Raw genomic sequence first — 26,653 nt, 5'->3', positions numbered from 1 at the left:
ATGCGCCTGGAGTATAGAGATAGATTAAAAGAATTAAACATGTTTTCATTTGAGAGGAGATGTATAAGAGGGGATATGAGTTATTTAAAATGTTCTCAGATACAAACTACATAGATGTGAGATCTTTCTTTACCTTAGAGGAGGGAAGTAGGAACTAGAAATCATGGCAGGAAGATTAGAAAGCAAGGCTGCAGGTTAGATATACGAAAATATTTCTTTAATCATAGGGTGGTAGACTTCTGGAATGCATTGCCAGAGAGGGTTGTAAGTGACAATAGTTTGACAATGTTTAAAAACAGATTAGATAAGCACTTAAATTTATTAGATTTATAATTATGTTTAGCGCTGCATGATAGTTTTTATAAGAAATTTACTATAGTTAAACAAGATCATGATCCCCATGTATGGGGATCACAGATTGTAGAGGAATTCGCTGCAGGACTTAGCCCTGTTAATGGGCCAAATATTTAGAATTAGTATATAATGTATTGTGTACTTGTAAGTGTATCTTTAAGTACTGATGACGAGGTCGCTGTGCGACTGATACAGGATAACCTAGATGGGCCCTGGTGGCCCTTTGTTATCCTATTATTTATGTTATGTTATGTTACGTTATCTCTTCTCGATCAGTCTTCCTTCTACTAAAACTTTTTGTATATACAAGTGGATTAATTGACAGTTACAATAATAATTACTTTTAATTTAGTTTGACATGTTTATGCCTTGTTATATTTAACTTTGTTTTAGTGTACATTAGCATGGCATTGTGGGTCCTCTGGAGTTTGTGGTGTCTATAGATCACGTGTCACGGGCATCCAGTGAGAGTCCGCCATGCTGGTAGTTAGTTGAATGACGTATCAGGGCAAAACCAATCACAGACCTTCGTCAGTAGGACGTCCAATGAGAGCCCGCCATGCTAAGAGTTACTTATAGTATTGCATTTGTTTCTTGTGAGAAGGTGAAACGCCACACGGCAGCTTCTACCAGTTGGTAAGTTACTTTTCACTGAACACGTACTGCTCGGACTGCGAGTGTTTTTTTTTTTTTTTTTTCTAAGTTCTATCATCGCTACACCGGAAAACGCAAGAGTTCGACTGTGTGTGCATCACGAGTTGGTTTTGCTTCCCAAATTGTGAGTAATATCAGATACTACCATGTGTGTGTGTGTGTGTGTGTGTGTGTGTTTAAGGGGTGTAGCACGTAGCGTCCTGTTTGCCTGTTAGGAGGGAGCGGCAGTGGTGAGCTTACGTGCTGTTATTGGTGAGCAGCTACATTTTGTATATAGATTAAATTTAGCTTAGGTTAGAGTTTGTTTAGGGTCTGGTTAGTAAACAGGGTAGGGGTCTGTGAGGGGCTGCTAGTCGAGAGGGGGAGTCCGGGGGGTTAGGCTAAGGGGGTCTATAGATTTTTTGGGGCGCAAGTTTTTTAAATTTGTCTCCTTCCGCCCCCCCAAAAAAAAAGATTCCCCACGTGCCCCCAAGCTTACTGAGGTGAAGGGGGGGGGGTGATTTTAAAGATGCTTACAGGTGCTATTGGTAAGATTTACTGATAACTCAAAGGCACAGTTATAGCATGAAATAGAAAAAAAAAATCTTAATGTAGAAATGAAAGTTTTGACTGTTTATATAGGCAGCTCATACTTGTTATAAAACACCGCTAAACGCTATATAGTTCCTAACTGTATATACTTTCACTTTTTTTTTACTAATATATTTGCTTTCTTAGTCTTGTCTGGCAAGAGGGAAGCACAGAAGAGGAAGGGGAAGATGATGAAACGTGAAGAATCGCAAGAGGAGGAAGAGGGCGATGAGCCGAAGACGAGGACGAGGAGTCGTGAAGAGTCGCAAGAGGAATAAGAGCTGCTGCTAATGGACAGGTGTGTGGTATTTACAAGCGAGTTCATCTGAATTCTTTAGTCAATATTTATTTATCTATTCATGCTATGTAGTTATGCCTAGAGAATTTCATTATTAGTATTTGCGAGGGAGTTCAATTTTGATACTTTCGTTGAGAGAGAGAGAGAGAGAGAGAGAGAGAGAGAGAGAACCAGGTAAGTCCCCGTATTTTTTCTATTTTCTCAGTTCTAAGGGCATTTAGGGATATTTGAAGGTACTGCAGTTGCTCTCAGATTATCAAAATTACGTGTGTAGGTAGTGTACATTGCGGGAATGTAGTAAGTAACGTTGAGTGTTGTCATCTAAGGGTGTGTTGTCAGTAGGGTGTTTCGAACTTTCGAAACCAGTGTTTTTTCGTTTTTTTTTTTTTTTTTTTTACAATTTCTTGTGTGTGTGTATATATATATATATATATATATATATATATATATATATATATATATATATATATATATATATATATAACCAAACGTAGCCTAACAAAGTAATAGTCTCTCTCTCTCTCTCTCTCTCTCTCTCTCTCTCTCTCTCTCTCTCTCTCTCTCTCTCTCTCTCTCTCTCTCTCTCTCTCTCTCTCTCTCTCACATTTCTCTCTCTCTCTCTCTCTCTCTCTCTCTCTCTCTCTCTCTCTCTCTCTCTCTCTCTCTCTCTCTCTCTCTCTCTCTCTCTCTCTCTCTCTCTCTCTCTCTCTCTCTCTCTCTCTCTCTCTCTCTCTCTCTCTCTCTCTCTCTCTCTCTCTCTCTCTCTCTCTCTCTCTCTCTCTCTCTCTCTCTCTCTCTCTCTCTCTCTCTCTCTCTCTCTCTCTCTCTCTCTCTCTCTCTCTCTCTCTCTCTCTCTCTCTCTCTCTCTCTCTCTCTCTCTCTCTCTCTCTCTCTCTCTCTCTCTCTCTCTCTCTCTCTCTCTCTCTCTCTCTCTCTCTCTCTCTCTCTCTCTCTCTCTCTCTCTCTCTCTCTCTCTCTCTCTCTCTCTCTCTCTCTCTCTCTCTCTCTCTCTCTCTCTCTCTCTCTCCAGAAATCAGCTTCTAGACAGATTCCCATATTGTCTACTACTATTCTCTATTATATGAAGCATTTTTCTTTTTTATTCAGTCAGTAGTTGTAAGGGAGAGGTGGGACTAGAAGGTACAGGGAAAGCGAGTGAGAATGAGACGTGTTCTTATCCAGGAAAGAGAGAGAGAGAGAGAGTATTTTTCGTTGGAAGGAGCAAGATATCTTCTCTTGTATGTTTTTAATTCATTTGGTTGTGTTTTGAGTGTTTTATCAGCGTTGGTGGGTGTGAGAGGTGAGCCCGGGAGAGGGGAGAGGGTGCAGTGAGAGTGGTGTTGGGCGTGTGGCTTTCACTAGCGGCAATAGTGTTAGCGATAGCGGAAGACAAGCAGGAGTATTATGATAAAACTATTCATCGTACTATATGCGATGGCTAAATATATTAGTCTTTTTCTTAACTTTTACTGAATAACTAATAGAAAGTCGCCATAACAAAAGGAAGCTCGTAAATGTAATGATGGACGTATAGTACATACATACATACATACACACACACACACACACACACACACACACACACACACATACATACATACATACACACATACATACATGCATACATGTATGTATGTATACATACATACATACATACATACATACATACATACATACATACATACATACATACATACATACATACATACATACATACATACATACATACATACGTCTACCGTTCAATGTTGGTATGACTTAATTAGTATTCCTCTTACTTCTTCCAATTGTCTCTCCTTCCTCTTTCATTATTCCATCCTCCTCCTCCTCCTCACTCAAAACACCACTCGAACACCTCAAAATGTCCTGAAATACATCTAAAACTCACTAGACACCTAGTATATGCCAAAGCACCCCGAATCACCCAAATACACATAAAAAATACTTCCAACACTCAAAACTAACCCAAAACTCACTCATAAAACCAAGCAACACCTCAAAAGGCACCAAAACACACAACACTATCTAGAAACACCACTATACGCCAAGATCACCTCCACACCCACCCAAACCATTTAAAACTCAAAACTAACATAAAACACACTCAAAACACCATGCAACACCTCAAAATGCACCAAGACACGCCTAAAACTCACTAGAAACACCTAGTATAAACCAAAATCACCCCCACACACCCAAACCACTTACAACATTCAATATCATCCCCTACCACACTCAAAAAACCATGCAACCCATAAAAAAAAATTAAAACTCATTAGAAACCTCCAATACATACCCAAATCACATCCACATGCATCCAAAAGACTCCACACAGCTTAAAACACTCAAAATTAACCCAAAAAACGCTCAAAACACCACACAACCCCTCAAAATTTTCCCAACACACAAAACATGCAAATACTGAAACACATCTCAATCCACATACTCATGGTAGGTAAAATATACCTAAAAGGCCTAAAACACACAAAATGCACGAAAAACATGCTCATAGCAACCTGTAACACTACTGAACACACTTGAAACACCCGAAATATATCTCAAAACCAGCAATATGGATTATAAAGAAAGTTAAGATTAAAAGGGACACATACGTAAATATTACACCTTAGCTCCGTCCCCTATTCTGCTTCTCTTTCTCATTTCTTCTTCATCCTCCTCCATTGTTTCTCCTTCGTCTTCCTTCTATTGCTTCCATTTGGACGCCTAAGCCTAGAAACATCAAAACTCTAGATGTTAGACTCAAAATATTGAGGAAATGGACGGTGACTTAAGTATTGTAATTTGGCTGCTGCTCCTCTTCCTCCTCCCTTTCTCCTTCCTTCCTTCCTTATCCTCCTTTATTTCTCGTTTTTTCCTCCTCCTGCTACCAATATCTACACACTTGAACCTAGAAACACACGAAAACACGTAGAAATCACTAGATATTAGACAAAATGTTGAACTGGGGTGTTGGAAAAGAGGCGCCAGCCCGGGGCTATGATGATCCACCACCTGGCTTGTGGTCATCAGAGAGAACGGGAACGGGGGTTACTCAGCTAAATTACGTAAATTATTTGATTTCAAAATTGAATTTTAGAAAAAAAACGAAGCGACGGCCAAATGCATGACATTTTGACATGATAAATATTTTAAAAAATTTTCAAAATATCAAAATATCTCCAATTCAACTAGTTTTTAAAAAATGTCTGAATTAATTACGTTAAAAGTATAAACATTTTCAACAATAACTTTCCTAAAACATCCTGGGACGTCAAACCATTTTCACTTGGCGAGTATTTTACCACATTTCACAGAGTCTGAGGTATCTTTTAAGGCATTCTATAGCGAGTTAGACCGAGAAGCAGAAACATGAGCAAATAAAATAAAGAAAAATAAGACGTGTTCAACAGCACCAAACACCATTTCAAAGTCCACGATTTTCTCTCAGTAGATCGATTTCACACTTAAAAGAGCATAGACGATTCTTTGATACCATAAAGGCTCACTTGTAGCTTCAAATAAAAAAAAAAAAACGGAAAATTGAAAATTTTGACCGTTAAAAAGCCTTTAACATACGCCATAAAACACCACTAAACGCTACATATTTACCCAATACAGGTGTGAAAAATACATCAAACACAATGAAACATTTATAGAAATAATAAAAAAAAAAAAACATGGAAGCGTAATATTACCATTAGGAAATATTTGAAAAAAAGTATTTGACCCCGCAGGCTACCGGGAGGAGGGTTATGGTTGGTGAACCGCGGGGGAAGGCGGCCCGGAAGCAACACCGGGAACAGCGGTGGCTGACCTCTATATGTTGTCTTTTCATCATCTCACAAGCCCAAATTAGCCATATATGGAACTTTCGACTGTGGGATATGAAATGGTAGACTGGTGGCTTCATTCTGACACTAGTTTGGCTTAGAGTAAGTGAAGGAAGCAAATATTATTTGTTAATGATCGTTATACCTATCACCATTTGATATTTACGTACTGCTTTCACGCTCAAATGTAAAGGAAACCTAAAAATATGTGAATGGCCTTACAAATACCTTTAATTGATGAAGGTAAGGCAGTGTAGAGGATTGTGGCGAAGGCTTGCACTGCTTCTCTTGCCACTTGCTGGTGTTTAATTGGTGCTTGGTGCTGCTTGAAAACTGTCGGTAATATAGCAACACCACTTCACGTGTGTGTGTGTGTGTGTGTGTGTGTGTGTGTGTGTGTGTGTGTGTGTGTGTGTGTGTGTGTAGACATGTTCTGGATGTATGTGGGGGTGTTTTGAGTGTTTACGAGTGTTTTCGGTATATAAGAGTGTTTTTGAGTCTATGGCTGTGTGTGGGTGTGTATGGGTCAGTATAGCCCACCACCACCACTGTTACCACCACCGCCACCACAAGACTACTACTGCCGTTTTAACCAGTAGCAGAAGGTATGTCTGTGAAAGCACTACGTATGTGTAATAGTATGAATGTCAATGATAACTATCTATTACTAAATCTATCAATGAGATACTATACTTGTAAAAATATCACATAATTATTTATTGGTTATTGTGACATCTTTCTCTTCGTTATCGTGTCCAGCTTTGGTTAATTTTGTCAAAGCGGTATATATCAAATTGTATCTAGTTGTACAGCGAGTGTTGGCAGCTCCCGCGGGACAAGAAACGAGGTACTTAAAAGGCAGACTATTTGATTTCTCTCATTCTCTATTTCTATCGATAGACTGATGATATACCTGAATGAGACCGATTTAACCAAAGTTGTGATTTATGTGTATATATTTATTTTACACTGTAAATATTTCAACAATACTATGTATGTAAATAGAACTATGAAAGTGTGTATGATTTCAGTCTTGCGTGATGTGATGTGAATGTTTTCCCTCTTCATGTATATGTGCAATACGTAGTGATGCTACGGAACCACCCTGAGTGCTTGTGAGTTATCCCTCCTTCTTCCATGCCCTGACAAAGGACAATAGTTATGAGATAGGAGTAGGATCCCTGTGTGAATGAAACGTGTATGAGAACCTGAGTGTGCATATGATGATCATATTTAAAAATAAACAAAATAAAAATGAATAAAATAAACAAATAAAAATATAATTGTTTATTGAAATCCAAGAAAGTTTAAACCTTAAAAGAATAAATAAGCAAATGAAAAATTACCTAATACCCATGTTAGGGTGATGACAAAAAGAAAAAAAAAGAGCCAAGCCTGTCGAACTGAGAGAGGGGCCCGGGACCGTCATTCTCATGATTAGATAAACATAATTTGCCTACACACACACAATTCATTATTTGCTGATTATACAATAACTTTTTCTATCGAATCACAACGTAATTTTTTTTCCAGGCACCAAGGATTTTTCTAGAACATTGTGTTAAAGGTGTATATATCGAGATATCTAAATTTGCGTATTAGAAAAATTATTTATCACATTCAAATCTCCTAAGGCAATGGGATCGAAGCGAAATAGGACAGCTCAAGCATGTATATTATTAAACGAATCCTGTGTGAGATAGAGTATATCATTAGCTGAACCGTGCATCCATTTACATCCACTGTTATTCAGAATCCATCACAGATTACAAGTCTCTTAGGACCGGGAGTCAGTACTTTGTATTCTAAAATCATCCCTGCCAAATCTAGATGAATCCTGGGACACTACACCCTTCCCTGGTAACCAGCAAGCAATGCGCTGGGGATTCAGACTCTGGTATTCACTAGCCGTGCTCTACTGATTTCCCCGAGGAAACGATTCCGGAACCGGTTCCAAGGCTCTGGAATTCGGTATTCACCAGCCGCGCTCTACCGATTCCACGAGGAATCGGTTCTGGAACCGGTTCCGACGGTTCCGCCCGCCGTAGGAACCGATTCTTTGAATACTTGAGTTTACGGTTCCTGCCCACCACTACTGAACAGAGGCACGGCAAACTTTTCAAAAGTAATGGCATATATATAGAAACCTTAAAAGCATAATACTCGTACAGACACAATAATTTTGTTAGGAAAAGATAGAAAAGTCTTGGAACCAGCGGACTAGTGGAGGGTGAGGCTAACCGCCATCTTCTCTGTTAATGTTTTACCACCTCAAAATGACACATTGGCGGATGTGGGTAAACGTAGTGATTTTTTTTTTTTTTGAGGACAAGGGATTAACTTTCACCGGTGGTAATAAAGTAAAGGTGTGAAAAGTGTTTATGTATGAGCAACGTCATCAAAGCGACACCCTCCTGCCCTCCACTGTTTACTTGTTAATATTTATGGTCTTAGCATCGTTCCCAGGTGTAATAAAACATACTACGGGGCTGAGGTGTGGAACGATAACCGGCAGTTGTGTGTGTGTGTGTGTGTGTGTGTGTGTGTGTGTGTGTGTGTGTGTGTGTGTGTGTGTGTGTGTGTGTGTATTTACCTAGTTGTATTTACTTAGTTGTAGTTTTACAGGGCCTGGGCTTTATGCTCGTGTGGTCCCGTCTCCATATCTACACTTATCCAATTTTTCTTTAAAACTATGTACACTCTTTGCTGACACCATTTCCTCACTCAAACTGTTCCAAGTCTCAACACATCTTTGCGGGAAACTAAATTTTTAACATCTCTCAGACATCTTCCCTTCCTTAGTTTCTTACTATGCGATCTTGTGCTTCTAAAGTCATATTCTTCTCTCAGGATCAGTTTCTCATTATCCACTTCATCCATTCCGTTAATCAATTTATAAACTTGTATCAGATCCTCTCTCTCTTCTCTGTTCCAAGGTTGGTAGATCCATAGCCTTTAGTCTCTCCTCATATGTCATCCCTTTAAATTCTGGAACCATTCTTGTAGCCATTTTTGTAGTCTCTCTAATTTTCTTATGTGTTTCTTTTATGGGGAGTCCACACAACTCCTGCATATTCCAATCTAGGTCTTATTTTAGTACTTATCAATTTCTTCATCATTTCTTTGTCCATATAGTGAAATGCTAATCCAATATTCCTTAGCAAATTATACGTCTCTGAAAATTCTATCAATATGGCTTACCGGTTGATTATTTTCTTCCATTGTCACTCCCAAGTCCTTTTCCTTTTTTACTTTTTCTAGTTCTACTCCATCTCCCATCTTATAGATTCCCACTGGTCGTCTTTCACTTTTTCCCATTTCCATGACATGGCTTTTGTCCACATTGAATTCCATCTCCCATTTTTTGCTCCATTTCCAGATCTTGTTTAAGTCTTCCTGTAGTATTTCACAATCCTCTTTTTGTTTAATGACTCTGCACAGTTTCGCATCGTCCGCAAACAGATTTATGTAGCTGTTCACTCCCTCTGGCATGTCATTTATATATACGAGAAAAGTATTGGCGCCAATACTGACCCCTGTGGCACTCCGCTGTCTACTGTTCTCCACTTGGACTTCATATCTTTAACTATCGTCCTTATTTCTCTCCCCCTTAAGTAATTCTTCATCCATCTCAATGTGCTTCCTTTTAAGCCACCCTTCTCCTCTAACTTCCATAGTAGTTTTTCGTGTGGCACTTTATCAAACGCCTTTTTTTTTTTTTTAAATCTAAATACAGTCAATCCATCCCTCTCTCTCTTGTACTTTATCAACTATTCTAGAGTAGAAACTCAATAAATTTGTTACACATGACCGACCTTTTCTAAAACCAAATTGGCTAATTTGATAATATTTTGTTGTCTTCAAAAAACTCAATCCATTGCTTCTTTATTACTTTTTCACACATCTTGCATATTACACTATAGTTAGTGATACCGGTCTGTAATTTAAAGGTTCTTCCTTCCTTCCGCTCTTATATATGGGAACCACCTCAGCTCTTTTCCACTCCACTGGCACTGTTCCATTTTCTATTGAGCATTTTATGATGTTGTATATTGGACTTGCTAGTTCTTCCCTACATTCTTTCAGTATTCTGCCTGAGACTTCATCCGGTCCCATTGCCTTTTCCTCATCTAGTTCCGTCATCAACTTTTTTATTTCAAGCTTGGTTACTTTAATCTCTTTCATATAGACAGTCTCTCTATTACCCTGTGGTCTTTCAAATTTGGATTCCTTAGTAAAGACCTCATGAAATTTACTATTTAACAGTTCTGCCATACTTTTGGGTCTTCCACCATTCCGTTCTCTCCTTTTAACCTTTCTATTGTTTCTTTTTGTCTTATTTTTCCATTTATGAATCTGTAGAACAATTTTGGTTGTTCCTTACATTTTTCGACAATGTCCTTTTCATAGTTCCTTTCTTCTTCCTTTCTCACCTTAGCATATTCATTTCTTGCTGTTTTGAAGTTTTCCTTATTTTCTGGATTTCTGTTTCTTCTCCACCTTTTCCATGCTCCATCTCGTTTCTCCTTTGCCCTAGCACATCTTGCATTAAACCAATCTTTCTTTCCTTCTTCTTTAGGTCTATATTTCGGGACATATTCCTGACCCCAGTTTTGTATATTTCCAAAAATAAGTTATATTTCTCTTGAACCGTTAATGAGTTTTCCATCTCCTCCCAGTTTACGTTTTAAAATAGTTCTTGAGATTCTCAATATCAGCCTTTCTGTAATTTAATCGGTCTCCTTTGTATGATTCATCTCTATCTTCCTTTCCTTCTTCTATATCCATTTCTAATATTACATGGTCACTCTTTCCCAATGGGCACTTGTATCTTATATCATCGTTAATTGGTATATCCCTTGTAAAAACTAGGTCTAATCTTGCCGGCTCATCGTTTCCTCTGAATCTTGTGTTTTCCTTTACTCTTTGGACCATCAAATTATCTATCATTAGGTTCAGGAATCTATCTCCCAGGCATCTTCCCCCATACCACTTTCATAATTTTCCCAGTCTACCTCCTTACAGTTGAAATCTCCTACCAATATCACTTTTCTCCTTTCCTTAATGATTCTTGTAAGACTCCTTATTGTGTCATCTATCATGTCTCTATATTCTTGGTTAGTCCATGAGTTTGTTTTGGTGGCACATATGTTCCAATGATTGTTAACTCCTTTTTATTAATATGTATCTTAACATACAGTATTTCTGATTTTCCTTCCCAAACTCCACTTGATTTACCACTATCTCCTTCCTTAACATCATCATGACTCCTCCTCCTCCTTTACCCACTCTGTCTCTCCTCCATATATTATACCTTTTATCTATGTCTATTTTTATTGCCTCATTTAACTTTGTTTCCACCAGGCATACAATATCTGGTTCTTCTTTCTTTATGTAATCTCTTAATTCTAATTTACTAGATAAAATCCCATCTATGTTTGTATACATCATTTTTAATCTCTTGTTCTTATCATTTTTAGTTAAACTTGCTCCATTTTTTTTTTCTTCCTTCTCTTTTATATACCATTTCCTTATCCTGTCTCCTATAATTCTCCAAAAATGCCGCCTTCTCCTCCTCTGACCTTTCATTATTTTTTTCTGTTGCTTCTGCCACCAGTTCCTTTCCTCCTCATCTCTATTTTTTTTTTTATATATATATATATATATATATATATATATATATATATATATATATATATATATATATATATATATATAATATCTCTGCAACTTTGTTTTTCTGAGTTTTGTTTTTCTATATAGTATGTGTGTGTGTGTGTGTGCACGAAGTGGGAGGGTAGCGGGGACTGTCATTGCTGTCTTTATAGTTGTCGTTGATGCCGTTCTTATCGTTACTACTACGTTATTTATAGTGTTGATTGGAGGTGTAGGAGAGGAGTAAGAGGACAGTAGAAATGAAGGCAGTGGCGGTGGAGTGGTTTTCTAAATAATATCTGCTAGGCGTCAGAACCCAGACAGTAGTAACTTTTGTTCTCGCGTCAATTCTGCGATAAGCAACAATTAACAGCATCATAAATATTATAATATTTTGGAAGCAATTTTTATATTTATTTCGTAACGGTAGTACAAACTTTCACTTTTTTTTTTTTTTTTTTTACACCTTAGTCTTGTGCAGAGGGGAAGCACAGCGAAGAGGAAGATGAAGAGCATTAAAAGTTAAGTGTCGCAAGAGGAGGAAGTGGACGACGACGAGGAGGGCGAGGAAAAGTGAAGGGTCGCAAGAGAGAGAAGAGGGCAAGGAGTAGTGATGAGTCGGAAGAGGAAGAGGAGCTGATGAGCGGGTGTGTGTGATTTCCTATGTGGTATTTACAAGTGAGTGTTTATATTTGTAGTCATGTTATTTATGTATTCATGTTATTTAGTTAAGTTATGCGTAGAAAACTTTAGTATTTGCTAGTGAATTTAATTTTAATACTCTAGTTGAGTCAGGAGAGAGATTTAAAGGATTAAATGATCCTCAAATTAAGTCATCACAAGGAGCCCCTTTGTCCTGCTCCTAGGCAACAAAGGCCATATAGCTGCTAGATGTCATTAGTGGGATTCGAATCGATGCCCCGCAATCTACCACCATCGTGGCAGAATGCGGCGCCTTAATCCGCGTGACCACTGAGAGAGAGAGAGAGAGAGAGAGAGAGAGAGAGAGAGAGAGAGAGAGAGAGAGAGAGAGAGAGAGAGGCACCAGGTAAAAGTTCCCAAATTTCTTCTATTTTCTCAGTTCTCTAGGTAGTTAGAGATATAAATTTTAGGGTACTACAGTTACTCTCGGATGACCAAAGTATACGTGAGTGGCGTGAGAGTGGAGGTGTATAGCGGGAATGTGGTAATATGAGCGAGTTGAGTGTGTCATCATCTAAGGCTGTGTTGTCAGTAGTCTGTTTCGAAGTTTCAATGAGTTTTTTTTTTTTTTGGGTGGCATTTTCTTTTATTTCTTATTTCTTTGTTTTATTGCTATCGTAACCTAGCCTAGCCTAACAAGCTAAGTGATTTTCTTATTTCTCTCATTTTGACTTCGTGTATAGTTTAGTAAGTGGTTGCATTGCGAGTTGTCCAGCCTCGGTCAGCGCGTGTAGTCACTGGCCTAGGAGGGAAAGGGAGACGTGGGGCCCGACCGGCCGACTGTGTGCTGCAGCTGCTGCCTGCTAGCGCCGCCGCCGCCGCTGTCAGAGTGAGCAGACGTCAAGTAGGAAGGTGTGGCGTTTGAAAAGCATCCGTGTACAGTTGCCTTATTTAACCTGTGGACTTTTAACAACAAGACAGTGACACGAGCCATGATTGCCTTTTGTGTGCTGGTGTAGGCTTTGGTGCTTGCCGGAAGTCTTGCAGCGGCTTATGAAGGCCAGGAAGACTCATATTTAATGGTAAGTGACCCAGCAAAACCTGTCGGCGTACTGATGAGACATGTTGTTCAGGTCCTTCAATGGAAACTTTTTGAGTTTATTTTGCCGTCTCCCTGCTTCATCCTATGGTTGTCCAAGTAAGGTCTCAGAGCCATAGCCAAGTCAAAGGGTGGTAAGGATAAAAAAGAAAAAATAAATTATCAACAGGCTTCCCTCATGGAGGCCTTAAATGTAGATAACCCAGACCTGCTTAGCGCTTCTAATTCTCACCAAGCTACTGGTCCTACACTAGTTTCCCGTAACTTAGATAAAGTTGATAAAGTGCTACCTGAGGATTAACTATATAGAATGAGAGGGAGGAAAAGGTTAAGATGATTTAGTCCCATGTGAGCGAATTAGCATATATTAAATACCTGGTGTACTACTACTTGTCTTCAGAAAATCGTTAGTAAAGACGTGTCATTTTGATGCAGAGTTGGTTTGCTAGCCAGCAAGCCAACATCGTGTCTGCAAAGCTAGTTAGTGTTCGTCACCTTGCCTCGCCTCGCCGCAGGGCCTGACGGCAACAAATGTCAAGTGGTGGATGTGTTGCTCCTACCTGATGTGTCTTGTAAGCCACATGAACAGCCACCCATCTTCAATTGTAATAATGTATTGCAGTGCTCTATATTAAGATTTGTATGTATTCCTCAATAAATCAATGTATGACTATATTGATGTGAAATACATATGTAGTTTGTAATTTGTTTTAGCAATGTTTATGGTTGTCTGTGATATGAGTTAATATTTGGTCAACAAAGCATACAAGTTGTCTTTCATACATATAAAAGTTTAAGGCGAGTTTTGCACAGAGGCCCCGTCCACCCTTTAACGGGAGAGGGTGAGGAGTAAAGTGATGACCTCCCTGCTTGGGGAGGGACGGATTCCCCTATGTGCAAAACTCGCCTTAAACTTCGTATATTTTTTGGGGGGTTGGTCTATTATAGGATAAGGAACTACCAGAAAACTTATTTATTCACATAATAAATGTTCCATTGAGTTAAATATTCATTGACTAAGACAACGTAGCATTACTTTATTTTGTTTGGTTCCAGTCATTATGAAAATAGCGTAATCTGTACATAACGACCCAGTCATTATGGAAATAGCGTAATATGTACATAACGTGTTGTGCTGGTCAGGCCTGTATGTAGGCAGTGGTGCTTCCTTCCCAGACTGGAGTGGAAGACTCATCGTACTTAACCAGGTCTGGAGCAGAAGAATTAGTCAATATAAAGAAGAATTATATAGCCAATTAGTCAATATAGAATTATATATATGTACATAACGTGTTGTGCTGGTCAGGCCTGTATGTAGGCAGTGGTGCTTCCTTCCCAGACTGGAGTGGAAGACTCATCGTACTTAACCAGGTCTGGAGCAGAAGAATTAGTCAATATAAAGAAGAATTATATAGCCAATTAGTCAATATAGAATTATATATAGTCAATAAATAATAAATTAACCGACACTACGTTCTCGTGGTGGCAGCAAGAGGGATCAGAGTTACTGCTACTGCCGCCTTAACAACAATATCACACCCACCACATCACTTAGTAATCCCAACTTCTCGTAATGATTATTCCATTATCATTACACCACCATACCAAACTCTACCTTGAACTTTCAACACCCCCACCAACACACACACCAAACCTTAATGGTAGTAGTGGGGTAAAAGTAAGGTTTGGTGGGGGTGTTGAAAGGTCAAGGTAGAGTTTGGTATGGTGGTGTAATGATACTACCATCCATTATCTCTACACAGTACCTTGGAATGGATGGTCGGGAGAGAAGCAGCTTGAGAAGGCAGCCAGTGTGGTAGTATTCTTCCACAACCAGATACCCAAACTGAACCGCGACTCAAACTCACGAACCAAGTTGCTCTGGTGAAAGAAACGAGGATTGGCAGGATGACGAGTAGAACATGTATAATTAAGTGGTTAGGTACACTGATAAACAGATGAGTGAAAAGTGAGAAGGCCTTAGAACATTAGAAAGATAGATTAGGAGGAAGAGGGTTAGAAAGGGAATAAAGGTTAGGAGACTAGGATAAAGCCACATAAAAAGATAGACATATGATGAGTAGGGTGAGAAAGATGAGGAATTAGTGGTATGCATTAAAGGCAGATATAGTTAATAAGTAGAGATAGATAGGAGGAGAAAGAAGCAGCGAAGGAGAAAATTGATGTTTAGATTAAGTGCGTAAATAAAAAGATAGATCATTATTATAAATGTGATTTATTTTTTCATTATAAATTGAATATCCTACATATATAGATAACGAGACAAAGAGAATTATTATAAATGATTTATTTTTTCATAAATTGAATATCCTACATATTTAGATAACGAGAGAGAGAGAGAAAGTGAGTGGAGAGAGAGTGTGAGAGAGAAAGTGACTCAGTGAGAGACTCTCAGCGAGAGAGAGAGAGAGAGAGAGTGAGAGTTGTGTTGGGCGGGTGCACGTCAACCACACACTCAGTGGAGGCCTCCGTTCCACAAGGCTCGATCCTGGGCCCCATCCTGTGGAATGTATATTTCAATGACCTCCTTCAGAGCCTCTCAGTGGCAAGTCAAGTTTGCTGCCAAAAAAACCCAGGCCGTGGTCATCTCACGTTCACGGGAGGACGTCAGGCGGTTTGAAGGCCGCTGAAGTTTGGAGAAAACACCCTTGCCATTAAGGACTCCATCAACATCCTGGGGGAGAAGGTAGACTCCAAACTCAGCTTCGACCGCCACCTGGAGAGCGTGGCACGCAAGGCATCCCTGAGGGTGACACTCCTACGTCGAGTGAGGCACCTACTCGATGCCAAGGGCCTCATGACGCTGTACAAAGAGCAGGTGAGGTCCATCATGGAGTACAGCCCCCTCAGCTGGATGTGCAGTGCCCAGTCCCACCTCTCCCTGCTGAACAAGGTGCAGCGGCGTGCCGAGCGCCTCCTTCGCGATGCCGGTGGCCTGGGACAGCAGCCCTAGCTGAGCTACAGCGACAGCGGCATCAGTTGCAGCAGAGACAGCAGCGACAGCACCCAGACCCTCACCAAGAAGCCCCTATCAAAGTGCTGGACAGCTTGGAGCACCGAAGGCGTGTTGGGGCCCTTACTGTGCTGCACAAAGCCCAGGTGCAGCAAATACCTCACCTCACGGCTCTACGGATACCCTGGAGGAGGAGTGAACGTACTACGAGAGCGGTAGTGTCCGACACCCTCCTCGAGATGCCGAGGTGCCATTCTGTGAGGTGTCAGCGCGCCTTCTGCCACGACACCGCGGTGTTGTGGAACGCCTTCACCTCAGCAGTGGACGTCTCCAGCATGTCCACCCAGCAGGTGAAGTGTGCTGCCCACGCCTGGTTACGGACACATCCGCCTGATAGTGACAGTGACAGGTGATAAAAGAGAGAGAGAGAGAGAGAGAGAGAGAGAGAGAGAGAGAGAGAGAGAGAGAGAGAGAGAGAGAGAGAGAGAAACACCTTGCAGACAACGGTCTCCTCTCGCCTCACCAATTTGGGTTCAGGCCGGGCCGATCCACCTCAGATCTGCTTCTCCTCCTCTCACAAGAGTGGCAGGACTCCCTCGTAGAAGGCCGGGACACACTCGTGGTGGCGCTTGACATCGCGGGCGCCTATGATCGGGTGTGGCACTCCGCCCTGCTGGCAAAGCTGCGTGCCAAAGGCGTAGCCGGGAGCCTGCTGTCTCTTCTCGATGACTACCTCCATGGTCGATCTCTACGGGTAGTCATCAATGGACGGTCCTCAGAAGCCTCAGTTCCACAGGGCTCTGTATTAGGGCCAGTCCTGTGGAACATATATATAGACGACTTACTTCGCCAGCTTCCCACAGTCAAAGCCTATGCTGATGACTGCACGGTGGCCGTCTCCTACTGCCGCCAGGACAGTAGGCGCGCTGTTGCTGCAGTCAACAGGCAGCTGAAAACTGCAGAGGAGTGGGGGGCGCTATGGCAGGTCAACTTCGCGCCTGAGAAAACACACGCTATGGTCGTCTCCCGGTCTCCCGCAGCTACCCAGGCCGTGGAGGGACAAATAAGGTTTGGGGGTGTCCAGCTGCCCCTCCAAGACGATATCAAGATCCTGGGTGTGGCCATTGACCGGGAGCTGCGCTACGACTAGCACCTCGCGTCTGTGGCCCGCCAGACCTCTCAGCGTGTGTCAGCCCTCCGCAAGGTGGCAAGCAGCCTGGATCCCCAAGGCATCCTGACGCTGTACAAGGCACAGATCCGCCCTTGTATGGAATACGGAGCCTTGACGTGGATGTCCAGTGCTGTCACCCACACCAGGCGACTCGATGCGGTGCAGAGGCGCGCTCTTCGACTGCTGGGGGACGATGAGGAGATCGCCGACAGTGTGACATCCCTGGAGCACCGTCGCGATGTGGCAGCTCTGACAGTCTACCACAAGATACAGGTGCTCCACACTCCTCACCTCACCCGCCTGTACTTGCCGCCTCATCACGCCCAACGCGCGACGCGACAGGCAGCGGCCGGAAGACGTGTGACGGTGCCACGTTCACACACGTCACAGCATCTGAGGACTTACAAGGCCAGGGCAGCGCGTCTCTGGGACGGCTTCACGGAGGCCACGCCTGGTGTGACAGACATGTCAAATCACCAGGCGAAAGTGGCTACAAACACCTGGAGGGGCACACTCCCCACGCCGTTCCTGTCCAGCTCCTCCTGTACATAATGTATATAAAGTATATAGTGCATCATGCTAGTTGGCGCGGTTACCACCTCAGGTACCTGCCACTCATAAACTTTTAAAATAGTTGTCTAGTGCCCACCAGCAACTTTAAGTTTAGAGAGAGAGAGAGAGAGAGAGAGAGAGAGAGAGAGAGAGAGAGAGAGAGAGAGAGAGAGAGAGAGAGAGAGAGAGAGAGAGAGAGAGAGAGAGAGAGAGAGAGAGAGAGAGAGAGAGAGAGAGAGAGAGAGAGAGAGAGAGAGAGAGAGAGAGAGAGAGAGAGAGAGAGAGAGAGAGAGAGAGAGAGAGAGAGAGAGAGAGAGAGAGAGAGAGAGAGAGAGAGAGAGAGAGAGAGAGAGAGAGAGAGAGAGAGAGAGAGAGAGAGAGAGAGAGAGAGAGAGAGAGAGAGAGAGAGAGAGAGAGAGAGAGAGAGAGAGAGAGAGAGAGAGAGAGAGAGAGAGAGAGAGAGAGAGAGAGAGAGAGAGAGAGAGAGAGAGAGAGAGAGAGAGAGAGAGAGAGAGAGAGAGAGAGAGAGAGAGAGAGAGAGAGAGAGAGAGAGAGAGAGAGAGAGAGAGAGAGAGAGAGAGAGAGAGAGAGAGAGAGAGAAAGTGAGAGAGGAGAGAGAGAGAGAGAGAGAGAGAGAGAGAGAGAGAGAGAGAGAGAGAGAGAGAGAGAGAGAGAGAGAGAGAGAGAGAGAGAGAGAGAGAGAGAGAGAGAGAGAGAGAGAGAGAGAGAGAGAGAGAGAGAGAGAGAGAGAGAGAGAGAGAGAGAGAGAGAGAGAGAGAGAGAGAGAGAGAGAGAGAGAGAGAGAGAGAGAGAGAGAGAGAGAGAGAGAGAGAGAGAAAGTGAGAGAGAGAGAGAAAGTGAGAGAGAGAGAGAAAGTGAGAGAGAGAGAGAGAAAGTGAGAGAGAGAGAGAGAGAGAGGTGAAAACTGCTGCTCACAGGTGGTGAGGAACATGCCCCACACCAATGGTGCTATTAACTAATTAGTGTACAGACAAATAGTGCACTTAAGGCTTTTGAAATAGTGCCACGAGGAAAAGTGGTACTTTAAGCCAGAGGTTCCCAAACTTTACCATGCTAAGGACCCCCCAGATATTTAAGTCCCATCCGAGGACCCCCAGCCAATCAGAAATTACTATTACCATACCAAGGTACCCATTATATGATTACAATGCAGTAAATTTACTATTTGCATATTCCTACACGAAGAAAGTCTTAAAATAAACATTTGAAATATTTTCAAAAAAGTCTGACGACACATGGCGCAATCGCTGAATTTTAAGTGCTTAAGTGTTTTGTTTAAGTGTTAGTGAGAAGAAGAAAACAAAGGGAAGTTATTTGTGATCAATTCAAGTAGTGAGTCATTTTTATATAATTAATTCCATACTTAAGATTACTTAAAGATAATAATACTACTTATAATTTCCTTTCTAGACTTAAATCATTCCTACATATTTGAGCATTACACTACGTCGTAATAAATTCAAATTAACCCTTAAACCTCGGGGACTTTAAGACTTTTCACTGCGCTAACTCGGGAGGTTTGGCGAGAAACACACAAAATAGCTTGTATTCACATACTGATTATACTAGGAAATTCAATAAAGAGTGAGTACAAATGATATTATGTCCACAACCGACTCTTCCTCTTTGCAATGCAAAACCAGAAGCATCTAGATGCTATGGTTACCAAAATATCACAGGTTGAATGAGGTGCTATCATCGGTGTGCGTGGCGATCGGCTGCGCCGGCACCTGGCTAAAGTGAAAGAAAACGGGTACCTTCTATCCTCTCTCCTAAGGTTGGCGGGAGAAGTAGCGGACCCCCTAGGACCTTCTCAGGGACCCCCAGGGGTCCGGGGACCCCAGTTTGGGAACCACTGCTTTAAGCCATTAGGTTAAAGACTACAGTGATGGTATTTATATACACTTTAATTTATTACCATGTATGTATATATGTATGTAATACCATGTGTATCAATGTAGTTAAAACCTTATGTAAAGTTTAAATGAGAGAGAGAGAGAGAGAGAGAGAGAGAGAGAGAGAGAGAGAGAGAGAGAGAGAACACACACACACACACACACCACATCTACGTACCGTGAGGAAGGGGCGGAAGGTTGAGGAGAAGGAATACAAACACTTTGAAGTTCCGCGCGTGTGGTATAGTCTTCCCTCTCTCCTCCTTTCCAACGTAACATCACTGGCGAACAAGATGGACGAGTTGATAGTGTCAGTGAGATCTAACTGTGGCGATCACGGAGGCGTGGCAGATAACTCCTGAGGTGTGTATGATTCAAGATTACCAGCTGTTCCACCACTTCAGGAATCAGCGCAGGGGGGGGAGGAGTGGCCCTGTTTTGCCGCTCTGACCTCAGCCCCTCACACCTACACGTCGACGTCCCCGCCGGATTGGAGGCCCTGTGGGTGAGGGTTACCCCCGCAACACAGCCTCCATCATTGTGTGTGTTGTCTACCACCCTCCACGGGCCGCCACTGCACGGTTGCTCACTGATCACATCATCGAGGCTGCTGATGCTCTACGGATGAGATTTCCTGCTGCCAAGCTGGTAATCTCTGGTGACTTCAACCGCTTGGATGTCAGTGAAATCCTGTACCAGGTACACGTCACCCAGGTCGTGGACTTCCCCACCCACCACCAGTCCACCCTCGACCTTATCATGATAGACCTGAGCCAGCAGTACTCGCCTCCCAAGCCACTCCCCCCCATGGGACGCAGCACCCACCTCTTCATCCTGTGGACACCCACCTCCACCACCTCGGTTCCCAAGTCAAATGTCACCAGATCCCACAGGCCCATGCCTGACTCCGCCATGAAGGAATTTGGGCAGTGGCTGACACATCACCCGTGGACCGAGGTACTGGATGAGGAAGACGTCCACACAAAATGGCGGAACTACTTCACCACCACAACGGAAGCCTTCCACCACTACTTCCCACCAAGAACATCACAGTGGACCCATCTGATGCCCCTTGGATGACGCCCTGCATCAAACGACTCCTTCGTCAGCGTGACAGGGCTTTCCACTCTAGCCCTGACCAGTACAGGAGATTAAGGAACAGAGTTATCAGGAAATTAAAAAGCCAAGGCAAGCTACTACCCAGACAAAATTCACCATCTCAAGCTTACTAACAACAGACAGTGGTACGACAAGATTAAGTCTTTGTGTGGTTTACAAAAACAAGCCTCTTCTCTTCCCTGTGTTTCACACCTTTCACCTGACAACGCGGCCGAAGAGATTAACGGTCACTTCGCTGCGATCTGTCAGACACTCCCTCCCCTTCACTCTACTACTCTCCCAGCCTACCTCCCTGCCTCCTCCCCTCCACCCCCTGTCCAGGAGGTTGATGTTTACAGGAAGCTTCTTAAATTTAAACTAAACAGATCCACCACTCCCACTGACCTCCCCATCAAAATTTACAGAGAATTTGCCCCAGAACTTGCCACACCCTTTGCTCTATCATCAACGCCTCCCTTTCTCAACATTCCTGCCCCGATGACTGGAAGACATCTTACGTCACCCCCCTCCCCAAAATTTCCAATCCACAGTCACTGAATGATCTAAGACCAGTCGCCATCACCCCTATACCCAGCCTTATCTGTGAAGATTTTGTGTTCGACTGGGCCTATAACAAAATTTGTAACTCTATTGACACACAACAATTTGGCAATATTAAATCCACCTCCACATCTCACTACCTTGTCAGCTTCCTGGAATTCGTCCACAGCCACCTGGACAAACGCAACACTTCTCTAGCTATTGCTTTTGTGGACTTCAGAAAGGCCTTTGATCTTGTTGATCACACTGTTGTGATAAATAAAGCCATCACTCTGGGTCTCTCTCCTACCTGATAGCGTGGCTGGCAGACTTCCTCACGGGAAGGCGTCAGGCCGTTCGTTATCAGGGCTCTCTCCTCTTTCCAACAGCTCACATGTGGGGTCCCTCAGGGGACCAAGTTGGGTCCTCTGTGCTTCCTCATCCTTATCAACGATGCTCTCGTCCACACCCCCACCGCTGGAAGTATGTGGACGACTGCACCGTGGGCGTACCCGTCAACAACACCAACCCAGACTTCTCAGCACTTCAGTCCACTCTTAACCAACTACAGACGTGGACGGAGGACAACAAAATGACCATCAACCACACCAAGACCGTGGTGATACACATTTGTACCTCAGCAGCAGCAGTCCCCCCTCCCCAAGGATGATCAGTTATCATGGAAGCAGCATGTTTACACCATCATCAGGTCAGCCTCATACAAGATCTATATGCTGCGCCGACTCAGGTCCCTGGGTGCACCGGCAGATGAGCTGAGGGGACTGTACCTCAACTTTATACTCCCTAAGCTCATGTACGCCTCCCCAGCGTGGTCCTCCTCCCTGAACCTCACACAACGACAACAGCTGGAGAGAGTTCAGAAGAGGGCGTTCAGGGTCATCCTTGGGCCAGCCTACAGGTCCTACGAGGACGCCCTGACCTGCCTGAGTCTGCCGAGGCTGGCCACAAGACACCAGGAAGCCTTGGAAAAATTTGGGGAAGGACTGCTGCATCATCCACGTCTCCGCCACCTGCTACCCCCAGACGTGCCTCCCCCTGCCCGCGCCACCCGACACCAGAATCGCGTGGCGCCCTTAAGAGCACCGCGCACTGACCGGTACCACCTTAGCGCGGTGCCCACTATGGTGCGAGCCATAAATAAATAAGTAAATTCTTAGTTAAGTTAGATCCATAGTTAGGTTAAGCATTTCATTGTTTTAATGTTCCCCCCCTGTACATTTTCAGTGTAAATGTTTTGTTGCACTGCCAAATTAATAAACCGTATATTATTATTATTACACACACACACACACACACACACACACACACACACACACACACACTGAGACAGACAGACAGACAGACAGACAGACACACACACACACACACACACACACACACACACACACACACACACACACACACACACGGACAAACATAATACAGACAGACAGACAGACGATGGTGGTGGTGGTGGTGGCTGAATTGAAATAAAGCGGTGATCAGTGACAGTGGTCGTATGGAGGAGGAGGAGGAGGAGGAGGGGGGGATGGGGGAGGAAGAGGAGGGGTCTCTCTCTCTCTCTCTCTCTCTCTCTCTCTCTCTCTCTCTCACACACACACACAGCTATGGGCGGCGTCTACAGTTCCACATCCACTGCCGCCCACACCTGTCCCGCCCATGCAAGCTCACGCCCAGGCTTCCCAAGTCTTCTTTTAAGAGGGAGGTATCGAGGCATTTGCTCCCCTAATTCTGGCTGACGGTTTTGGCACTTTTTGAACTCTGGAGAGCCAGGGCTCAAGTGGGCCTTTTTCTAATTTTTTTCTTTTTTTTTTGCCCTTGGCTGGCCCTCTTCCCTACGTAAAATAAAAAAAATAAATAAATAAACATACGCCGCTGCTGCCGCCCTCACTATATAATGAAGTGATTCAAGACACACAGATCCACGTATTCCGGAGAAAACTGACGTCTGACAAGAGAGAGAGAGAGAGAGAGAGAGAGAGAGAGAGAGAGAGAGAGAGAGAGAGAGAGAGAGAGATAAGGGTGTTTACTAGAAGTGTCAGGTGGTGGCGTGTAACTGTTACAAAGACTGTCTCCATCTTGTTGTGGTGATTGATGCACTATATAAAGCAGAGTTCAGTGTAATTATCTTCCAGCAGTACACCTCGCCATGCCCTCTTGTGTTTCTTGTTAAAGCAGGCACCAATTATAACGCTATAAAGTGCTTATACATTATTTCAAAGTGTGGTGCGCACGAGACAAGACGAGGGAGACGAGACGAGAGAGGAGACGAGACGAGACGAGAGGACACGACACGAGACGAGACGAGACAAGATTAGAGAGAGGATATGAGACGAGACAAGACGAGAGAGAGGAGACGAGAGGAGACAAGACGAGAGGAGACAAGATGAGAGAGAGGAGACGAGAGGAGACAAGACGAGAGAGAGGAGACGAGAGGAGACAAGACAAGAGAGGATGGATTGATGGATTTTAATTTTGGCGCCGCAACAGCGGAGGTCATAAGGCGCCGCTATGATACATGAATCAAAACAATAACGTTTATGAAAAAACTAACTAAAAGTAATTAAAAACAATACCATTAAAAGTAACTAAAAATACCAGAAATACAATAAAATAAAAAAACATTAAAAATACATATATCAAAAGGCAATAAAATTCACAATTTGGGGAGAAGGCCAGCTTCTTCTAAATATTTAAAAACGTTATAGCCAGCGGACAGACATGCTGGTCAAGGACCTTTGAGAGATAATAGACACCGCTCTCTCTACCGCGACACCGGTAGAGGTAGCGGTGTCTGAAATCAGTCAAACTAGGGCATGACCAGCAGGGGCCGCACCGTAAGTGGCGCCAGGCAGTCACCACAGTAGGGTTGACGGTCCATGGTCAACAACACGAGAGACAGCGAGGAGACCAGACCAGACCAGACCACACGAGACGAGACGAGACAGAGAGAGAGAGAGAGAGTGTGTAATTCACCTCGGTCACCTACTGGTCACCCAGCCAGTCTTCCCCATTACGGAGCGAGCTCCGAGCTCATAGACCGATCTTCGGGTAGGACTGAGACCACAACATACAACACACCGGGAAAGCGAGGTCACAACCCCTCGAGTTACATCCCGTATCTATTTACTGCTAGGTGAACAGGGGCTACACATTAAGAGGCTTACCCATTTGCCTCGCCGCTCCGGGACTCGAACCCGGCCCTCTCGATTGTGAGTCAAGCGTGCTAAAGGTACGTTTTGCATGCAGCGATCGTTGCGATGATCGCTCTGCGATGACCGCCTAGCGATCATCGCTGACCACTAATTACATGTATTCCCCCTAGCCGCGCGACTGTAGCGATGATCGCTCGTTGCAAAACAGCCCCATAGGAATACATGTAATTAGTGGTCCGCGATGATCGCTGGGCGATCATCGCAACGATCGCTGCATGTAAAACGTACCTTAACCACTACACTACGCGGTGTGTGTGTGTGTGTTTCACTGTTTGATCTGCTGCAGTCTCTGACGAGACAGCCAGACATTACCCTACGGAACGAGCTCAGAGCTCATTATTTCCGATCTTCGGATAGGCCTGAGACCAGGCACACAACATACACCGGGACAACAAGGTAACAACAACTCGATTTACATCGAGTGAACAGGGGCTACAGGGCTACACGTGAAAGGAGACACACCCAAATATCTCCACCCGGCCGGGGAATCGAACCCCGGTCCTCTGGCTTGTGAAGCCAGCGCTCTAATCACTGAGCTACCGGGCGTGTGTGTGTTTCACTGTTTGTTTGATCTGCTGCAGTCTCTGACGAGACAGCCAGACGTTACCCTACGGTGTGTGTGTGTACGCACGCGCGCGCGCCCCTACAAAAACGATCTATGGGAATGAGAGAGCCATTGCTACTGCCAAGTGATCCGCCGCTCTCACCTTCCGTGTCACCAAGTAGTAACACACTATAACCCCGCACCCCTAACACACACACATCAAACCTAACCCTCACCCCAACACAACCACTACACAGTACCTTGTAGCGGCTGAAATGGCTCGTCGGGCAGCAGAGAGGTAGGAGAGGGACGCGAACGAGAAGCAGCTTGTCGTGAAGGCAGCCAGTGCGGTAGTATTCTTCACACAATCCGTTTCCCAAACTGAACCGCTGTGAACCGTGAATCAAACTCATGAACCAATTTGCTCTAGTGAAAGAAATGAGGATTAGCAGAAGGGCGAGAAGAACATATGTAATTAAGTGGTTAAGTACATAGATAAACAGATGTGTATATATGGTAAAAAGTGAGAAGGCCAAAGAAGATTAGAAAGATAGATTAGGAAGAAGATCGAGGATTAGAAAGGGAATAAAGGTTAGGAGACTAATTGACGGGATAAGGCAAATAAAAAAAAAAAGATAGATATGATGAGAAGTAGGATAAGAAAGATGAAACAGTAGATTTAAACATTGGTGAAAAGACAGATAGATAGGTAGATAAACAGCAGCAGCAGCAGGAAAAAGAGGGGTGCTAAGAAAGGTATTTACATAGTAAAGTACGTAGATGAGAAAATAGATCATTATAAATAATTCATCCTACAATACATACATACATATATTGACAAACAAATAGCATGTTATGATTAAAAGGATGGGGAAGAATATATACATAAAAGATGAATACATCTAGTTTTGAAATTATGAGGCATGAATAAATAGATAACGAGTGTGTAGAGAGAGAGAGAGAGAGAGAGAGAGAGAGAGAGAGAGAGAGAGTTGCAATGATATGACTGAATGACATAACACGGCCACTTTCATTCAATCAAGGAAACTAACACAAACATACAATATATTTCTCTCTCTCTCTCTCTCTCTAACGTGTTCCAAATCCCTGTTGTGGTTTTCTTGCAGCTGCTTCCTCATGTTCCTGATTGACTGACACAGGCAGCTGGTGAGGTTCCACAAGGGTTTATCCCTTCAAACACCATTCACGGGATTGAGAACCATTGTTGCTGGCAAGTGCTCCGCCGCTCTCTCCTTCCGTGTCATCTGTTAGTTACCCAAAACAGCGTCCACATTATATCGCCCCCCCCCAAACACACTCACCACACCTAACCCTCACCCCACTACCACCTCTACACAATACCTTGCAGGGGCTGGAATGAATGGTCGGTAACAAAGAGGCAGAGGAGAGGGACGTGGAGAGGCAGCTTGTCGTGAAGGCAGCCAGTGCGGTAGTATTCTTCCACAACTCGAGACCCAAACTGAACCGCCGTGAATCGCGAATCATACTCACGAATCATT

The 26,653-nt window shown here is 43.5% G+C and overlaps 1 protein-coding gene and 1 long non-coding RNA gene across 6 annotated transcripts; one reads left to right on the top strand and one right to left on the bottom strand.

The window, feature by feature from the left end:
• Window positions 1-994: 994 nt before the first annotated feature.
• Window positions 995-15,315, top strand: LOC123507201. 4 transcript variants are annotated; one of them, XR_006675619.1, is made up of 5 exons: window positions 995-1,132; window positions 1,726-1,876; window positions 11,833-12,039; window positions 12,747-13,085; window positions 14,866-15,315. It is a non-coding gene; the product is annotated as an uncharacterized LOC123507201 (long non-coding RNA). The 4 variants fall into 4 exon arrangements; XR_006675618.1 differs by having other exon boundaries at window positions 12,747-13,715; XR_006675617.1 differs by lacking the exon at window positions 14,866-15,315 and adding an exon at window positions 13,538-14,102.
• Window positions 14,061-26,653, bottom strand: LOC123507200. Of its 2 annotated transcripts, XM_045259898.1 has the most exons (4): window positions 26,496-26,653; window positions 25,394-25,522; window positions 14,869-14,983; window positions 14,061-14,475 (listed from the first exon to the last, which is right to left on the bottom strand). In XM_045259898.1, the coding sequence occupies exons 1-4, from the start codon at window positions 26,637-26,639 to the stop codon at window positions 14,405-14,407; spliced, it is 459 nt and encodes a 152-aa protein (XP_045115833.1). In that variant the 5' UTR covers window positions 26,640-26,653; the 3' UTR covers window positions 14,061-14,404. The 2 variants fall into 2 exon arrangements, with proteins under 2 accessions (XP_045115833.1, XP_045115834.1); XM_045259899.1 differs by lacking the exon at window positions 14,869-14,983.

This window comes from Portunus trituberculatus, chromosome 21, assembly GCF_017591435.1.
Source record: "Portunus trituberculatus isolate SZX2019 chromosome 21, ASM1759143v1, whole genome shotgun sequence".
Lineage (NCBI taxonomy): Eukaryota > Metazoa > Arthropoda > Malacostraca > Decapoda > Portunidae > Portunus > Portunus trituberculatus.
Note: the sequence above shows the minus strand (reverse complement) of the source record. Positions and strands in the feature narration are given on the sequence as shown.

What these genes read in the sequence shown, in the direction of transcription:
- LOC123507200 (XM_045259898.1), bottom strand. Translation starts at nt 26,639, where the DNA reads ATGATTCGCGATTCACGGCGGTTCAGTTTGGGTCTCGAGTTGTGGAAG. An exon ending in TTCATTCCAGCCCCTGCAAG is followed by an intron (nt 25,523 to 26,495) that starts GTATTGTGTAGA and finishes CACGGTTCACAG; the next exon opens with CGGTTCAGTTTGGGAAACGG. An exon ending in TCCCGACCATCCATTCCAAG is followed by an intron (nt 14,476 to 14,868) that starts GTACTGTGTAGA and finishes CTTCTGCTCCAG; the next exon opens with ACCTGGTTAAGTACGATGAG.